Genomic DNA, 18,665 nt, shown 5'->3' on the forward strand with positions numbered 1-18,665 from the left:
AAAAAGCAAAAATCAAACCTTCAAGATTAAGAATATCTTGCTGTGGAATCACTTTTGTGTGTGTGTGTGTGTGAGAGAGAGAGAGAGAGAGGAATGTATGAAGCTGCCTTCTACTGATCATTGATCCATCTAGTTCAGTATTATTAACACAGACTGGTAGTGGCTGTCCAGAATTTCAGCTGCAGGGGATAGTTGCTGCCTAGAAGAACATTAAAGCCCTCCCCCCCCGTAGCAAAACTCTTACACTCTAGTTTTCGATTGGAAGGAAAAGGTGGTGCTGGAAAAAGCGTGGAAGTGCTGAAGTGGGACAGCCCTGAAACACTAGCTTTCCAGCTGCAGGGAGTGGTTGCTGCCGGGAGGAACATTACAGCCGCCCCCCACCAGAGCAGCACAGCCCTTACACTCTAGTTTTCTATGTGCAAGAAAGTGCTGAAGTGGGGCAGCCCTGACACACTAGCTTTCCAGCTGCAGGGAACGGTTGCTGCCTAGAGGGACATTCCAGCAAAGTGGGAGAACCTTCTCCAGTCCCCCCCCCCCCAATTTGGAGATTGAAATGGTACGTCGTTAACAGACTCTGCACCGCAGAGAAAGGTGGTACGCGCCACACCCCCATTCTCAGGTTGAAGTGGTACGGCCCGAACGGAGCATGCGCAGCAGCGATAGGCGGTTGATAGGTGGAACGCGCCAGAAGGGGGAGCGACGGCCCCCTTCTATGGCCGAAGTAGTACAGCCCGGACGCAGCACGCGCCGTGATTGGTGGAATGCGCCAGTGGGGGGAAGCCACGCCCCCCGCTCTCAGGCTGAATTGGTACGGCCGAAGCCGTCGCCTCATCAGGGCCGGGCGCGACGAGGGGCGTTTGCGACAGTAGCGTTTTTTTTACGGCAGCGAGGGGAGCGGAGTTGCTTTACGGCGAGGAGGAGCTGCTTGGCGGAGGCGGAAGGAAAGGGGGAGAGCAAAACAAGAAGGAGGGGCGCGGGCGGCGGGGAGCGCGGGATGTGAGGCGGAGAGGTGAGTGGGGGCTCTGGGAGGGGCTGCCCCCCTTCCCCCAGCCGTCCCCCAGCTAGGCCTTTGCCCTCCCCCCTTGCTGCAGCCCCCCAGCTGAGCTGCCCCACAAGCCCTCCTGGGAGCTTGTCTGTGGCTCTCCTCCAGGGCTGCCACCCTCCTGGGGCCCCCCAGTTGGGCTGCCCCACTGCCCAGGGAGCCCCCCTTCTGGTGCCCCATAAGCCCTCCTGCCTCCCCCCACGTTGGGCTGCCCCACTGCCCAGGGAGCCCCCCTTCTGGTGCCCCATAAGCCCTCCTGTCGCCTCCCATGTTGGGCTGCCCACTGCCCAGGGAGCCACCCTTCTGGTGCCCCATAAGCCCTCCTGTTGCCCCCCATGTTGGGCTGCCCCACTGCCCAGGGAGCCACCCTTCTGGTGCCCCATAAGCCCTCCTGCCTCCCCCCACGTTGGGCTGCCCCACTGCCCAGGGAGCCCCCCTTCTGGTGCCCCATAAGCCCTCCTGTCGCCTCCCATGTTGGGCTGCCCACTGCCCAGGGAGCCACCCTTCTGGTGCCCCATAAGCCCTCCTGTTGCCCCCCATGTTGGGCTGCCCCACTGCCCAGGGAGCCACCCTTCTGGTGCCCCATAAGCCCTCCTGTCGCCCCCCATGTTGGGCTACCCCACTGCCCAGGGAGCCCCCCTTCTGGTGCCCCATAAGCCCTCCTGTCGCCCCCCATGTTGGGCTGCCCCACTGCCCAGGGAGCCCCCCTTCTGGTGCCCCATAAGCCCTCCTGTCGCCTCCCATGTTGGGCTGCCCACTGCCCAGGGAGCCCCCCTTCTGGTGCTCCATAAGCCCTTCTGTTGCCCCCCATGTTGGGCTGCCCCACTGCCCAGGGAGCCCCCCTTCTGGTGCCCCATAAGCCCTCCTGTTGCCCCCCATGTTGGGCTGCCCCACTGCCCAGGGAGCCCCCCTTCTGGTGCCCCATAAGCCCTCCTGTCGCCTCCCATGTTGGGCTGCCCACTGCCCAGGGAGCCCCCCTTCTGGTGCTCCATAAGCCCTTCTGTTGACCCCCATGTTGGGCTGCCCCACTGTCCAGGGAGCCCTCTTCTGGTGCACCATAAGCCCTCCTGCTGCCCCCCCCCAAATTGAGCTGTCCTGCTGCCCAGGGAGCCCCCCTCCTGTTGCCCCATGTCCTCTTGGTGTCCCCCACTTGAGCTGCCCTATTGCCCTGAACACCCCCTGTTGCCTCCCGGTGCCCCCCAGTTGACTTTCCCTCATTGCCTAGGAAGGCCCCCCCATGCTGCCCTCCAAGTTGTGCTCCCCCATTGCCCAGGAAAGCCCCTTCTGTTGCCACAAAAGCCATCCTGCTGCTCCCATTGCCCAAGAAACATCCCTCCTGGTACCCCCAGTTGCCCCATAAGCCCTCCTGGTGCCCCCCCAGTTGAGCTGCCCCCATTGCCCAGGAAGCCCTCCTCCTCTTGCCTCCATAAGTCTTCCTGGTAGCTTTTCTGTAGCTCTCACCCCCCCATGACTGCCAGCCCCCCTTACCCTGATAGCCTCTACCTGTTTCTAGTAGCATCCTTGGGGCCTCCAGCCACCCCTCTCCTTCTTGTTGTAGCTGCTCCTGGGTAACGACTTGGACTTCTCCTTGTCTATCCTCCACCCCACACTACTCCTCTTTCCCCTGGTAGTCTTCCTGTAGCCCCTCCCCCAGTTGCTCCCATAAGCCCTCCTGGTAGCCTTTCTGTAGCTCTCCCTCCCTATGGCTGCCAGCCCTCTTTGTCCTGATGGTCTCCACTAACCTGCAGCTGGAAAACTAGTTTCTGGTAGCATCATTGGAACCTCCAGCTACCACTCCCGCCTTTGTTGTAGCTCAGTAATCTTCAGCATTTTTCATGTCACGACCCCAATAAATAGACTAGTGACCCCACTGTCACTCCCACCCACCCCCCTCAGCACCCTCCACACACCCCATCACTGCCCACCCCCTGCGTCATAACACCCTTCCAACACTGTTCACTGTAGCCAAATAGTTCTTATTAGAGAGAGCAGAAAAAGTTTCACAGAAGCCTAGCACTAGTGAGAGCTGTTTCAGCACAATTGGTACAAAGCAGAGTAGGACTGGGACACCCATCTTTTGGTACCTGGGGAGACATACCAGATACCTCCCCCTTTACCCCCCTGCCCAAATATCTTCTTGGTAGCTTTTTTGTAGCCCTGCATTGTTCCTGGTAGTCATTTTGGAGCTTCTCCCCCTCCTTGTCCTTGCTAGGCCTCTGCTTTTTTTGTAGCACCCCTCCACAGCCTCAGTGGCCCCTCTCTTCCTTGGTGGCTCACCATATAGCTGTTGTCCCTAACTTTGTTGCTTCCCTTTGTAACTTCCTGGTAGTGCAAGAGGTGGCTCTCCCCCCAAACAAGGTTCCCTTACCTCCCCCCAGTTCCTGGACCCCTGTGGTCATTGGAAGAACAGACACTTTTCAGTACTTAGAACGTTATGTCTTATAAAAAGAATCAAAATTATAAAGACCATTTGTCCATAGATTGACTTGCATTTCAGCTTGGGGTGGAAGCATTAATGTGGCATGTTTTTCTTTCAGGAATATAGCATGTAGGACAAAGTTTGTTCAGAGGTGCAATTTTCCCCTGCTATTTTTTATGGCATTTCTGATAGCCCTCTTGAACCCCCCTCCCATTGCCCCCAGTAATCCCCTCACAGCTCTCTGGTTGTTGCCTCAGTGCCTCTTATATATAGATCTCTCTTATCTCTTCTTTGTAACGAATGGGAATGAAATTTCTATAGTCAAAGTACCCAAAGTTCAATATTGGTGTAGTGTATCTTGGCAGCTGATAATATGGTTTGGTTACGAAAGAATGTGTAACCTTTGCATAATGCATTTTGAGTGTGCTTTGTGTGTATTATCTTGACAAAGTCTTTAAGACATCTCTCTGAAGTATTATCCCCATATTGCAGCTGGGAAACTGAGGTGAAACTGGCTTGTTTGCTTTATTGGGCTGTATCACCCTGACAGATGTCTGAAACTTTACTGGGGGAGATGCACCCTTGAAGAAAGTTGCAGAATAATAATAATAATAATAAACTTTATTTATATCCCGCCCTTCTCCCTAAAGGGACCCAGGGCGGCTTAGAATAAGAACGTAAGAAGAGCCCTGCTGGGTAAGGCCAAAGGCCCATTTAGTCCAGCATCCTTTTTCCAACAAGAGGCCCACCAGCTGCCACAGAGAAGCCTCTAAACAGGAGATGAAAGCAGACCCCTCTCCCACTATTGTGCTTTTGCAGCTGATAATTCAGAGGCATGTGGTAGAATGTAACCATTGACAGACCTCTGTGAATTTGCCCCATCCCTTTTAAAGCCACCAAGTCTAGTGGCCATCACTACATCTTGTGGCAGCATGTTAAACACAAATTATGTGATAAGGGTTTGAATTTCATGCCAGTCGATTTTATTAGATGACACCTGGTTTTCATGTGGTAAGAGAGGAGAGGAAAAAAGCTTCTCTCACATCAACATGTGTCATTTTATGACTGTCATGTTTTAGCCCCCCCCCATTGCTTTTTATCAAGCTGTTTTTAGAGGCAATTAAATAAAAGCTGATTTCACAAGCATATATAGGTGTAGATCTCCATTTACAACATCCAAACGTACAACAAACAGAAGCTCCAATTTCCCTAATAACCTCCCCGTGCCATCCACTCTAATCTATTTTTATAGAGTAGATGGCATGGGGAGGGTATTAGGGAAATCGGAGTGTCTGTTTGTTGTACGTTTGGATGTCGTAAATGGAGATCTACACCTATATATGCTTGTGAAATCAGCTTTTATTTAATTGCCTTATATTTTAAGGTTTCTTTCTAAAAATTAAAGGATGTGAACAGACTGAATGGTATTATAGAGAAGTGATAGCCTGTGAGTGGGGAGCAAATATACCCAACTTAACTGTTTCACCTTTCCCAAGTGACTTTTTAAAAATTTGGTGTGATTGGGTTCTGCTCTTGGATGCAAGCTGGTATTTCTTTAACATCACTCTGACCTCATTTAAGACCGGAACGGTGTTTGCTGGCTGGCGGCCTGTGCCAAGATAAGAGTGTGTACAAAGCTCTTGGAAAAGGTACAGGTCAGTCTGACTATCTCAGTTCATGGCCTTTAGTAAATAAGAGGACATACAACAAAACTTTTAAATTGAGAAAAGAAATTGTTTTCTGTTGCTGTGTTTGTTTTTTTAAACCTCCCTCCTGGTTTAGAAGTAAAGCTGGCTGCATTATCTATTATTCATTGGGAGCACTATGAAACCTGTCTAGCAAATATTAATGGGTCAGAGCCAGCAGCTTGAATTGCATTAGTTCCCACTCGTGCAGTGAGTTACAAGACAGAGCAGACTTTGGCCAGGTTGGGTTATCAAACAGAGAGAAAATTGCACAAGCTCGGAGATGTGCTAATGCTGTCTACTGTGGTGTCTGGAATGGGACAACAAAATCTGACTTGCTATCATTTTAAATTATTGCCTTGTGTGTAAAATGTGTCCCCCCCTTCACAGGTGGAAAGAATGAAAGGAAGGAAAGATGTGAGAATGTTGAAGTTTGTGTGGCCGTATCATGGAAGGAAACATAACAGAAGACGTCTGTGCTAGGTCGCTTGGATGGCTTCAGCGACACGATGACGATGCGAAACCATGGCTCTGGAAATTCTCTAATTGTTTTTCGGCTCCCGAACAGAGTGCTCCCCTTGGTGCAAAAACGGTAGGAGTTCCATGTATATTTTGCTTGGAGGGGGAGCCGCTGTCATATATGAGTGGTCCATATAGCCACTGTCATAGATGGTGGTCCGTATACTAAGAAGTGAGCATGATAGGTGTTGTGCCTGTGTCACTTGAGAGGCAAGATGTACTATACCGTGAAGGTGTTATATATTCTGTCATAGAGAAGCTACTCTCCACTCCCAACGAGGGGACCCTTGCTCGATGCAGACTTTAGATGCACAGGGTCCCAGGTTCAATACCTGACCACATCTCCAGGTCGAACTGGGAAAGATCTGGTCCCAGACAGTACTGAGCTAGCTGAATCAGTGGTGTTATTCACATAAGAACACAGGTTATGTATGTACAGCTGTTTCTCACTGAATGAAATTAATAATAATAATAATAAAACTTTATTTTTATCCCGCCCTTCTCCCAAAAAGGGACCCAGGGCGGCTAATTCAGTCTTTCCTGTGCAATCCTAGCTACAACTCTTAACTTTGCCTGCTCTGCCAGTTTTGCCAACTATACTGAACTGGTGTAGCCAGGTTCTAGCAGCACAGCCTTTCAGCAATCAGGTGAATTAGTTCCCATTTCTGAGACAGGGTTATTCTTCGTTGAATGAAGGTTTATTTTCCTGAGCAGCCAGCATAGTCTTTTTCATGCGACTGGGTTGTTGTCGTCTTTGTTGAAGGACAAAGACATACTGCTAAGACCACGGAGCTGATGTAAAAGTAGTGGAAGATGTGATCGAAAGTGACGGTACAGTCTCTGGTTCCAAGTCAGCTGAGATTGAAAATGGTCTGTTGCAGAGGTGACAGATATATATACTGCTCTTTTTTTTCATGGTGGTACCTCTGTGTCCCAAGTGTAAGCTAGTAAATATTCACTAAGCCCTGAAATTTCTTTGTTGACCCTGTCATAGAACAGTTTATATGGCCCTTGGCTCTCTTCACTTCTGATCCAATGCCCAGTCTGATGTCCCAACAAGGCACTCAGCTGTGACCTGTTTGCTTTTTCTAAACCCACTTCTGTTGGGCATCTTATTTACCAGAGAAACTTTTACCAGAGGGCTAGCTGTATGAATTGGTCACAGCAGAAACAAAGGGTCTGGCAGTGCCATCAAAGCTAATAACTTCTTGTGGCAAAGCTGTGATTAGGTGCCCTGCATATTTTGTGACAGACTGGAAAGTACAGTGGGCCCTCCATATCCACAGATTCGGAACCCATGGATTTCCTTATCTGCAGATTCCAAACCCACTGAAGACCTCCCAGACGCAACCAGAACCTTGTTCCAGTTGCATCTGGGAGGCATTGTGAGGTTCACAGAGGTCGCACACATCCTCTGCGAGCTTCAGAACAGCTCTGGGCATGATCCCTTGTGGGTCGGAACCTGTGGGTTTTGCTATCTGCAGGGGGTCCAGGAACGGATCTCCTGCGAGTGCCGGGGGTCCACCTGTACTGGGCATTCTTCAGCAGAGAGGTTTTGAAGGTTTTAAAAGTTCAAAGTTCCTTTTCATCTGTCAGCAAAGTTCTGTTGTGTGTACTCCTATACTGTCGTAATGTGGAATCCTCTTTTGTCTGTCAGAGCAGTAGTACGCCAATGAGTTTACTCTCCTTCAGCTCTGACCTTATCTGTAATGGCTCTTTGCCCTTCAGAACGAGTCTATGGAGAACACGAAAGCGGCCGTGGAGTTGAAGGATGCCACATCCCCCCATCACACAGGTCCCAAACACTTTGCAGCCGTCCCCCTTCCTGATGTCCACGCCCTCCAACAAAAGCAAATGCAGCTTTCGTCTGGTTCCAAAGTAAGCTGTTGTACTCGCGGCACAGACCCTGCTTGTGGGCCTCAGCTGCACTTCGGTGGCGGTGGTGCTGGTGGAGGCAGCGGCGGCAGCTTGGTTCACCCTAGCACAGTGCTAGACACACAAGGCATTGGGACGATCACTTGTCAAGTCGGGTCAGGGCTTTCTTACCGGTCTGCATCCTCGCTCAAGAACGTTCCAGCTCGGAGCGGCGTTGCAGGCGTCGCGAGTGACTTGTCTGGCTTGTGTCTAGAAAACAACGTCTCTTCCTGTTCGCGTCTCCCCTGCTGCGGAAAATTCCACTTCCAGTCTTGTCCCAGCAGCCTGCACAAACTGCACCCGTTTCCTCCCCATCAGAGCTGCACCACTTCAGGGTATTTTCCCTGTTCCGAATTCACAAGCGGGTCTACGGGGCTTTTGGAAGAGCACCTTTCACAATCTGAGCGAGCCCCTTGTGTTTGCACCAATTCTCTGCACCTCAAAGTGGCACCTTCGGTTTGCTTAAAGGGTCCTCACTACTGCAGTGAGTGTTTGAGCAAGGTTTGTACCTTTTTTTTTTGCACATGTACTCTGTCTCTGTAAACAACACTGCCTTGGGGCTTGAGACAAAACTGGCGTTGGGGATCAAGTAGGAGTTGTAGTGTGAAGTTCTGGGGCTTAGAATAAGAATGTTGGTCCCTGCCCTGATATTGGCATGAGGGAGAACCGGGAAGGGGACAGAAGTAGGGAAAGGATACATGATTGTTTCAGTTAAACATACTTAATCTTTTGTTACAGCAGGGGATCTGGATAAAGGTTTTGTGCCAAGACCTTCACAGAAAGGGAAATGTTTTAAGAAAGGAATTGATGGAAATAAGAGTTCTTCAGGTGTAGGGGAGATTGAGTCTGACCCTAGTGGGTAGAAAGGGAGACAAGGAGGACCAGGAGCTGGAAGAGGAAAGGATTATAACATTTCTTTTGATGTGTTATAAACCTGGGTCCTGACACTGTAAACCAGGGGTCTCCAAACCCCGGCCTGGGGGCCAGATGCGGCCCGCAGCAAGCCTCTTTCCAGCCCACGGCCAACGTCCCCTGAAAGCCTCTGGCCCACTCAACTCAACTTGACCAGAACTGTGCTCTGATTGTGTCTGGAGGGTGTTCTGAGCACCAGAGAGGTTGAATGAATGAGCCCATTTATTAAGTTCCATCTCTAATTTATTTATTTAAATTTTATAATTTTTTTTTTCTGACCCTCCACACCGTGCCAGATATTTGATGCGGCCCTCTGGCCAAAAAGTTTGGAGACCCCTGCTGTAAACTAAGTTGTTGGCTGCGATCCACAGATAGTCTGTATTAAAGCTCTCCATTAAGATGAGTTTGTAGCACTATTGGGATGAATTGCTGTTGTTAATGTAGCATAGATGCAGTTCTCTTTCCTTTTTCCCCAACTGCTCAGTAGCAGAGGCTGAGCCACATGAACCTTGGTCCAGGGCCAGTAAGGCAATTAAATTATTGTACTTCTGCCTGATGTTCTCTATCCTCTTCCACTGTAAGAAGTGGGATGTGATAGGGGGAAGCAAACATAAGAAAAACCCTACTGGATCAGGCCCAAAGCATCCTATTTCTCTTAGTGACTCACCAGAGCTTGCTGGGACGCCCACAGGCAGGAAGTGAAGGCACCCTTCTCTCCCACCTCTGCTCCCTTGCAGCTGGTGTTCACTGCCTCTTAAAAAAAAAAAAGTTGCCAATTTTAAGCTGTAAATATGAGAAACCTGGCTTAAACAGCCCATGCAGCAGCCTGCCAGTCCACATGGAACACTGCTGCACATGGAACATGCCTCATCTGTTCGTATCTGTGAGACCAGTTGATGTTGTGTGATACACAATGCTGAACATTTTTCTCCCCAACAGCCATCCAGAGAGAGCCTGGTGGATACAGCTAAAATTTGGCCCAATATTCCTCCCCCAAATGCCCAAACGGCAGCTGTCTCCATCCCAATATGCAATGGCTGTGGAACCAAAGGAACAAGGAAAGAGAAGAATCTGCTGTTGGCAAGCAGCTTTGGCCAATTGCCCCAGAAATACGGTGAGACGCTCGGACTTAGCAGAAATGCTTTCTGAAATGGTGGAGTGTTCAACAGTCATCGTGTTCAGCATTGCATTTTTGCCTAAAGATATGCGATTTGCACTCCTTACATATTTTCTGGTTAATATGGATAGCTTTTTGGGTTGTCGCCTTTGCTTATGCTCCGTGGCAAAACTGGATTTTGAGCTAGCACTTCAAGGTCCCAATTTAAAATCCCTTCTAGTTTCGAAATAACAGCAGCCTCGTTAAAGCTTGTTTTTCCCCATATGCAACAAAAGAGCTCAGGGTGCCACAAAGTGTGGTTGGTGTGTGTGTGTGAGAAAAACACCCATTGGCCTAGACCCACCTGGGGTTGGCTCCCAACTCGCTTGCTGATGATCTCTGCTTTTATATAGCAAGAGTCCCAAATATCAGCACCCTAAAAGTTCTGAAGGTGAAAAGGTGGGGCAAGTAGTGCTGTTGTGAAGCAGCAGCCTTTGGGATGGTTGATTCATTTGTCTTTCCCCAGTTGCAGGATCCCCCGAAGTGGTGCTGGCAGGGCAGGTGCTGGAGAACCTGCCTCCCATCGGAGTCTTTTGGGACATCGAAAACTGTTCGGTTCCTTCCGGCCGTTCCGCTGTGGCAGTGGTGCAGCGAATCCGGGAGAAGTTTTTTAAAGGCCACAGGGAGGCAGAGTTCATTTGTGTGTGTGACATTAGTAAGGAGAACAAAGAAGTTATTGAGGAGCTGAACAACTGCCAGGTGAGAGATTTTTCAAGCACCCTTGGGTGCAGAGAGGGGTAGCCACTGGAATTTCTTCTGTCGCAATTGGAGCTAAATTTGTTTGTGTATAGTCTCCAGTCCTAAGGTGAGCTGTATATTAATAGCCAAAAGGAGCAGTAAGCAGTAGCTTTATCCATTACACAGGCCTGTGAAATTAAATGTCAGAGAAACATTTTTTCAAAATTTATGGTGTTATGTGACTTTGGGTGCTGATTCTAAAAATGGCATCAGTTTTGCCATATCACGTCTAGTTTTGGAAATATGGCATAGCCTCATTTGTGAATGGTTCAAGCTGTTTCCTCATGAGGAAGGCATGGCGTAGGTTTCCTTACGAGGAAGCTGCCTGAACCATTCCCTAACGTGGCTGTCCAGAATGAGACATGATAGGGCAAAACTGATGCCATTTTTAGAATTGGCACCCTAAATATACCTGAGAATATATCTCACTTTTAAGACAGCAAAATGAGTGTTGGCCTGTGTTATTGGTTTGTAAATTATCAGGATGCGATCCAAATTTACCTTGAATTCAAACAAACGTCTCAGCGTTCAGAGTTTTATGTTTAAAAACTGGGTGGATGTTTACGCAGTGCTTGTTATCCCTGGGGTATATCCACCCTGCTGCATAGAGGGGAAGTTATCAGCTTTACAGTCCTCCTTTTTCCAGGTTCCCATGTATTCAGCTGTAGCTGAAGTGTTGTCTTACGCTTTAGGTGACTGTGGCCCACATCAACGCCACCGCGAAGAACGCAGCTGATGACAAGCTCAGGCAGAGTCTTAGAAGATTTGCTGACACACATTCTGCACCAGCGACCGTGGTCCTTGTTTCAAGTATGTGAAAAGTGGCACATTCTTGGAAAGCTTTTGGTGGTGGTTTTTTGTAAGAGTTTTTGCCCAGGCTTAATAATCCGACCTTGCTTAGTTTCATTCACACCTCTGAATAGGGACGCTTTGCAGTACAAATGCTTGTCCCACAACTTAATGCATGTATCTGATCGTCTCCTGTACCTGGGTTCATTAGGTGGAATTGCCCTAAAACTAGCGCATTCAGGTCCCTCTAGAGCAGGGGTCTCTAAACTTTTTGGCCAACGGGCCACATCAAATATCTGGTACAGTGTCAAGGGCCGGGGAAAATAATTAAGTTTAAATACATTAGAGGTGGAACTTAGATAAATGAATAAATGAATGGGTTCAAATGCACAGGATTTCTCAAAGCACCAACACAGCCTAAGAAATAAAGCACACACTTAAATGGACCCCCATTCCCCTACCCCACAAGCACAACTCTGGTTGTGTTTGGTCAGCTGTGCCAGAGTCTCTTGGGATCAGAGACTGGCCATAGGCCGGGTTGAGGCTGGTCACGGGCCACATCTGGCCCCGGGCCATGGTTTGGAGACCCCTGCTCTAGAGCTCTCTCGTTAAGGGGCTTGAAGTAGCATTGTACCCAGAGCCGGTTTCTCATCATATCAACAGGAAGAGAGGTCCTGGGGATGGGTGGGAATTATGCACACAGCTTCTGTGAACAGTGATGGGAATGCAGAGAAGCGGGAACAAAAATGAACTTCCCCTTGAACTTGATTAAACCACCCTTTTCTTGTCCTCTACATGTAATCAGTAGTGGAAATTCATTGTCCTTTTTTGCTGAGTCAGTCTGACCCACCTGTATCTTCCTAGGGGTTTCCAGACCCCTCACCAACCCTAGTTTGCCCTCCTCTGAACTCACTCCAACCTATCAGTGTCAATCTTAAAACACAGTACCCAAAACCGGATAGAATATTCCAAGTAAGGTCCGACTGGTGCAGGATGGAGTAGAATTCTTACTACATGAGTTCTGGACCCTTTTCTTCTGTGTTTAGACTCTCTGCATTAATGTTCACCGATACTGCTGTTCTCTCTTTTGCTAAGGAAACTGCCCCCCCCCCGATGAAAATGGGGAACTTGTCAAATTCATCTTTGTCCGGCCAATGAGCTTTTTTGTGTGTGTTTCAGCTGATGTGAACTTTGCACTCGAACTCAGCGACTTGAGGCACCGCCACGGTTTCCACATCATCCTGGTGCATAAAAATCAAGCTTCTGAAGCTCTCTTGCATCATGCTCATGAGCTGATTGGGTTTGAAGAATTCATTTCAGATTTGCCTCCGAGATTACCACTCAAAAAACCAGTAAGCTGTTTCAACCCTGTGTGTGTGTGTGTTTGTGTGTGTGTGTTTGTGTGTGTGTGTGTGTGTGTGTGTGTGTGTTTGTGTTTAGGCAATAGGTTTGGAGCACCAGTTTCTGTTTGGCTGAGATAAAGTTATCTTTCAGCACAGCTAACCCCATGCAGACATTAAACTGTCCAGGCTTGAAACAGGAATCTCTAGCCCTTCTGTGAAAGACTAGGCTCACAAACACCCCTCCCTCTGGTCTTATCGAAACCTAGCAAAAGACCAGCCAGTTGGAGCAACAACCGAGATGTCTCCAGAACACTCTTCCCAATTCAGAGACTAAACCACAAAGTTTCAGGGACACAGCAAATTTTTTTACGTAACCAAGATTCAAACAAGGAGCTTTGCTCAAGTAAGGTGAATTTAACAGGAAAAGCTTTCACCTGTTTAATTCTGACCTGAACTCCTCTTAGTACAAACTTCTTCCCTAAAGAACAGTTAACCTCAGCAGGGCAGAGCAGGACAGTCACTAACTCTCAGGAGTCCGTTCTTACAGTCTACCCAGGCTAAAAGACTGTTACACTATGGCTGCCCTGCCCCCCTAACAAATCTAGTTCCCTTAAATGGGAAAAGACTATTCTTTTTTCCTAGCCATCGTATCATCACTTCTCATGACACAGTGCAGCAATTCTCAATACAGACCATTAAATAACTGTGTTTTGGTCTCTTCTGTCTTACCTCATTACATTACATTACAACCAGGGTTCAACCTAGAATTAATTCTGCCTTAACAAACTGTTTCCAAACTGCCATACAAAAAAGGTGTATGTTTCTGTTTCCATACAAAACAAAGCAGGTTTTGTTTCCATACAAAAATGGTGTATGAGTAAATAGCTTGTGCCTCTCTGTACAGTGGAAAATTTGAAACTTTTGTTGAGTCTCGGCTGTTTTGGTGAGTGGGGATTTATTGTAGCTGTTTTGATTAAGGGGGGGAAGGGGACCTTGCAAAGAGAGGGAGAACGTTCAAAGGGAGAGCTGACCCCATTAATCAATACCTTATTTCCGCATAAGCTTTTGTGAACTGCCATCCATGCAAGCAGATATATGAAGGGAGATCTATGCGTGTGTTAGTATAGAGGGAAAAGAGAAACATTTTGAAAGGTGGAGTCAAAGTGCTGTGGGGTGGAAGAGATGCCATCTAAGTGACCATTATTGTGTAAAGTACAGTGACCATTCACTGCCCTGGTCATTGTAGAGAAAGCTTCCTCCCTGGCTGTGCTAATGAACTGAAGTTTGAGGTGGGAACAATGGCTAACTTTTGGCGCCTGCAAGGGTGGGTCCAGCCTGGGGAGGAAGGATCCAAATGACTGTGGAATGAGAGGGGGGTCAGTGGGTGGCTGGGATGTGAACACACAAGATAAGTACTATTGTCATCCATCAGCAGTACTGAGTGATGATATGAAGCCTGTCTGGCTACAGTGTAGTTGAGTTGGGAAGCTTCCCTCTTTTGTTCAGGCTGAATCAAATACAGTTGATGGATATTCAGATTTGCATTCAGCAAGTTTGCTAGAATCTCTTTCTTACTCTGTAAATCTTCAGTGCAGCAGCATGTGGGCTTCATTGTCCAAATCTTGAACTCTGATTGTCCTGCATTCTTTGGAAGTCAACTCCAAAACCCTCTTCTTTTTTTAAAAAAATCAGGCATGCCACACCCTGTTATATGTTTACAACCTGCCAACGAACCGAGACAGCAAAAGCGTCTGCTACCGGCTCCGGCGCCTGTCGGATAACTGTGGGGGGAAAGTCCTGACCATTTCGGGCAGCAGCGCCATCCTCCGCTTCTTAAGCCAAGAGAGCGCCGAGCGTGCACAGAAGCGCATGGAGAACGAGGACGTCTTTGGCAATCGGATTATTGTGTCCTTTACTCCCAGAAACAAAGAGCTTGCCGAGACCAAGAGCGCCGGCTCCAGCGGAGCAGACAAAGTGAAGTCTCCCAAAAAAGTGAACAAGAACACAAAGCTGTGCCTGATGAACAGGGAGCCAAGCAATCAGTCTTCCAGTGCCAAAACTGCAGTGGCGAAAGTTCACACGCCCGGTCCTAAGAGCACAAGTGTCAAGAGCTTACAGGTACTGCTGTTGCCTTTGGAACAGCTATTTGCAGCCAGTGTGCCTTGAATGGTCCACAGAGAGTTTGGGGAGGGTCATGTATTAGTAGGGCCATTGGGGAATATGAAGCCCCTCCCCCCACCAGCATGGTGTACCTTGTCAATTGTCAAAAAAAACTGATGATGTTCCCTGACCGTTTTAGCACCTTGTCAGTGTGCCAGGCAAGTCTGCTACTTACTGGATGAATGTTTTGGTTATGTGACCACCAAGCATTTGGCATATTTCGGTTGACAGCAACCAGGGACACCTGCTTTTTTGTAGCGGTGCCACGTCTATGAAACACAGTCCCAGGCGAGGTCCATCAGACCCCTTGCACTGCATGTTTTCAGCAGTCTTTAAAGACCTTCTTCTGCCCCTCTGCCTTTAACAGATTGGTTTTATCCTGACTCTTCTGGTCCATCGTATATATTGTGGGTTGCTGAAATTTTGAGGTGGTTGTTGGTGATTGTCTTGCTGGAAATGCTATCCAGTATAATAGGTGTTAATCTTGTGTGTTCTCTTTTGATCCTCTGGTCTTGCAAACTGCTTCATGTAAAGTTTTTGTTAAAGAAGCAGTATAACAATTCATTAAATAAAACTTTGTCATCTTGTTTCTCCTCCTTGTGATTTTATTTTTTATAAGTAAACTGTCTTGTCCTAATTTTTGGTTTTTCAGTAACTTAAATATGCTGTCCTCAGATGTTCATCCTTTGGATCATGAAACTTTGGTCTTTGATTGTAGAAGCAAATAATATGAAATTTTTTTCCAAGGCCTATAGAAGCACATAGACATTCCTAAGCTAGGTTTGTCATTCTTCTCCAGGGGTCTCCAAACTTTTTGGCCAGAGGGCCGCATGAAATATCTGGCACAGTGCTGAGGGCCGGAAAAATTTTAAATATAAAATTTAAATAAATAAATTAGAGATGGAACTTAGATGAATGAATGAGTGGGCTCATTCACTCAACCTCTCCAGCCCTCAGACCACCCTCCAGATGCAATCAGAGCACAGCTCTGGTCATGTTCAGTCAAGTGGGCCAGAGGCTTTCAGGGGTCAAGAGGCTGGCTGCGGGCCGGATAAAGCCTCGCTGCGGGCCGCATCTGGCCCCCGGGCCTGGGTTTGGAGACCCCATTCTAAACGTTTTGATTTCATTGGATAATTCCTTATAAGTAAAACTTTTTGAAGTTAGCTTTGGTGTTACAGTTGATCAGAAATAATTGAGAGAGCTCAACTATTATGTGAATGCTCACACTTTGAAGACGACTCCAAAATCTTCTTTTTAAATTTAGGCAATGCCATACCCTATTATATGTTTACAGCCTGCCAACGAACCAAGACAGCAAAAGCGTCTGCTTAAACCATTTTTGCCCAGTGTTGCTGTTGCATATACACAACAGGGATCAAATGTGCACACCTGTGGGCTGGGCAAAAATGGGAAAACAGCCCTGGCGCTTGCAGGACAACTGGGGGTGGGGGAGTCCTAAACGTTTCCAGAAATTTCGCTTTCTGAAACAGTTCCTTTCCTATTGACTTACTCTGAATGTTTTTTTTCCTTCAAGGAGCTATGTCGTATTGAGTCAAAGACTCTGAGAACTGCAGGAAGAGGTACAGAGAATCCCCAAGACCAGTTAAAGGAGGGTGTCAGTTTGTTGCAAAGGAACTGTACGCGTTCTCTATCCCCAGCAACCAAAAAGACCGGAGCAGGAGAATTGGCTCCTAAGAATAGTCCAAAGTATGTTAAAAGAGCAAGAATGATACTTTTTTGGGGGGAGGGAGGGGGGTTAAAAAGCAGGTAGAAATGACCAGCTAATGTTGCCACTCTTCTCTTTGCAGAAAAGACGGACTTGCAACTAGAAGTATCAGCAACTCCCCTGTTGAGAAGAAAGAGAAGGATGACGTATTCCAAGTTAGTTACCCATCTGCTTTCAGCATGCTGACAGCATCAAGACAGCTCAGCCCATTACTGATGTCTCAGAGTTGCTGGTCATCAAGGTGAGACTACATTCCAGTTTGGAGCTCTTTGTGTACCCTGATGAGTGGAACTCTTGTACTTCAGGGTAGGAGCCTGTTCTGGGTGCATCACCGGGATGCACGCACAGAGACAAGTGAAATATGGCCTTGGCACACAGCCGCCTTGGTTATGGGAATGGAATTCAGAAGGGAAGGAGTGTTGGAAGGGCAGAGAAGTTGTTAATGTGAATGTGCTACTAATTGGCTGTATCTACTAATTAAGACCTATCTCAGTCATCTCATCTTACAAAGCCAGCATTGTGATCAGTCTTTGAGCCACAACCCCAGCTCAGGGATTCAACCTTGGCTTCAGATCTCAGTTTACTTTTGACATTCTAGCTAGAAATTCTGGATCAGGGCTCTGACTCAGTTGGAAGCAACTTCATGCGTTCAGATATGGTGGCCCTTCCTGGCTTGTGCTAAACCAGAATATGGAGAAGCCTGTCTTCCCTCCCACACTGAGGGGCAAGGGAACAGCAGGGGCTGTGATTGAGGCTAGGGGATGTCCACGTTTGAATCCTGGCTTTGCCCATCATCTGAACTGGACCATGCTTAGCAGTAATGTACAATAGTGCCCGTCCCGTGAAGTCAATTAATGCAGCGGTTCTCAAAATGGGGGTCGCAAAGCTGACAAGGAAAATGTATTGAGTGCTATGGAAAGCGAGACAGGAGCAGCATGTGTGTTAACTCATGAATAGGTGACCATGCCTCAGCTCCTATCAAAGGACAGGTGAAGGGGGATACAAAGCCACCAGAATGGTCCCAGTTGGATGAACATGGAGCTCCACAAACCCCAGAAGGCGGTTTAAAAAGGATAGAAACAGAGGCTTGAACAGCTGGTAAAGTGGAACTTTTAAAGTCTCTCAGACCTTGGTGAATTATGACACAGTGTAGTTCTGAAAAGTGCATCTCAGTGCTAAAGTTTGTGAACCACTGAATTAATGAATAATTAAGCTTTGAGAGTGCCACTAGTAAAGGAAAGTCATCTGAAATCGCTTCAAGAAAGAGGGGAAAAAATTCAGTCTGCAAGCTTACTTGCTTAAATACATCTTTCTCCAGTTGTGTGTAACCCAGTGCAATATAAAACAACTGACTCCTGCATATTTTTTTCCCACCCGACTTCATCAGGAGCGTGTCCCCAAACCTCTCAAACAGATCTTCGCCGCTTACCTTTAACATCCTAAATCACACAGTCGGTACAGACTGCCCAGATCCTTTTGCAAACGGTGCGGACATCCAAATCAGCAATCTAGACTACAGGCTCTCCAGGAAAGAGCTCCAGCAAATCTTGCAAGAGATCTTCTCTAGGCATGGCAAGGTAAGCCAACAAACAAAAATAATGGCCTTACTTGGCTTTCCTCTTTTTGTGGTCTTAGTCGATAGTGTTGACATGCTAAACCAGGCAGTTGCGTAGCTTGCACTCGAACACAAGTGTTTGATAGTCTGCATGTGTAACATTATAGGTAATTCAGATGAATGACCTATGATGAATTGTATGATGAATTGGCATACAAATTTGTAGCTGTTGGTTTTTAAGGTTTTTGGGATTGTTTGGGTCTTATTGAAACAGATTGGAGGGAATGAGGTGCAGAACAAGAAGTTCTCGCTAGGATAAGGGGCTGTGATGGCACACAATTTGGTGCACCTTGAGGCAGTGGCACCTAGTTCTGCGTATTCTGATGTTGTCCCATTCCTTGCTTCAGGTCAAGGCTGTGGAACTCAGTCCTCATACCGATTATCAGCTGAAAGCTGCCGTCCAAATGGAGAATCTACAGGAAGCCATCAGTGCCGTCAACCATCTCCACAGATGTAAAATTGGCAGCAAGAGGATTCAAGTCTCGCTAACTACAGGAGCTACCAATAAATCTTTGACTTTAATTAGGTAAAGGAGAAGAAAAAACTAAGGTTGGGTTTGAATTGAAACAAGTACAGTGGGTCCTCGTTATCCGTGGGTTCATGGATTTGATCCACCGTGGGTTCCAAACCTGCAGCAGGAGGACCCA

At 47.7% G+C, this 18,665-nt stretch overlaps 1 protein-coding gene across 4 annotated transcripts in view; it reads left to right on the top strand.

Annotated features, from left to right (window-relative positions):
* The first annotated feature begins 941 nt into the window (after window positions 1-941).
* Window positions 942-18,665, top strand: part of MARF1 (meiosis regulator and mRNA stability factor 1) — a 32,858-nt gene continuing 15,134 nt past the window's right edge. For 2 of the 4 annotated variants that reach the window (XM_066640557.1, XM_066640559.1), the window contains exons 1-12: window positions 942-1,009; window positions 5,537-5,738; window positions 7,394-8,080; window positions 9,431-9,605; window positions 10,114-10,346; window positions 11,078-11,195; window positions 12,354-12,526; window positions 14,210-14,635; window positions 16,212-16,384; window positions 16,486-16,644; window positions 17,791-17,980; window positions 18,366-18,544. In XM_066640557.1, the coding sequence (XP_066496654.1) occupies window positions 5,595-5,738; window positions 7,394-8,080; window positions 9,431-9,605; window positions 10,114-10,346; window positions 11,078-11,195; window positions 12,354-12,526; window positions 14,210-14,635; window positions 16,212-16,384; window positions 16,486-16,644; window positions 17,791-17,980; window positions 18,366-18,544 (2,657 nt within the window). In that variant the 5' untranslated portion in view covers window positions 942-1,009; window positions 5,537-5,594. The remainder of the gene's footprint in view (window positions 1,010-5,536; window positions 5,739-7,393; window positions 8,081-9,430; window positions 9,606-10,113; window positions 10,347-11,077; window positions 11,196-12,353; window positions 12,527-14,209; window positions 14,636-16,211; window positions 16,385-16,485; window positions 16,645-17,790; window positions 17,981-18,365; window positions 18,545-18,665) is intronic. The other 2 variants (XM_066640558.1, XM_066640560.1) reach the window with 1 other exon arrangement.

This window comes from Tiliqua scincoides, chromosome 13 (assembly GCF_035046505.1).
Source record: "Tiliqua scincoides isolate rTilSci1 chromosome 13, rTilSci1.hap2, whole genome shotgun sequence".
NCBI classification, from domain to species: Eukaryota; Metazoa; Chordata; class Lepidosauria; order Squamata; family Scincidae; genus Tiliqua; species Tiliqua scincoides.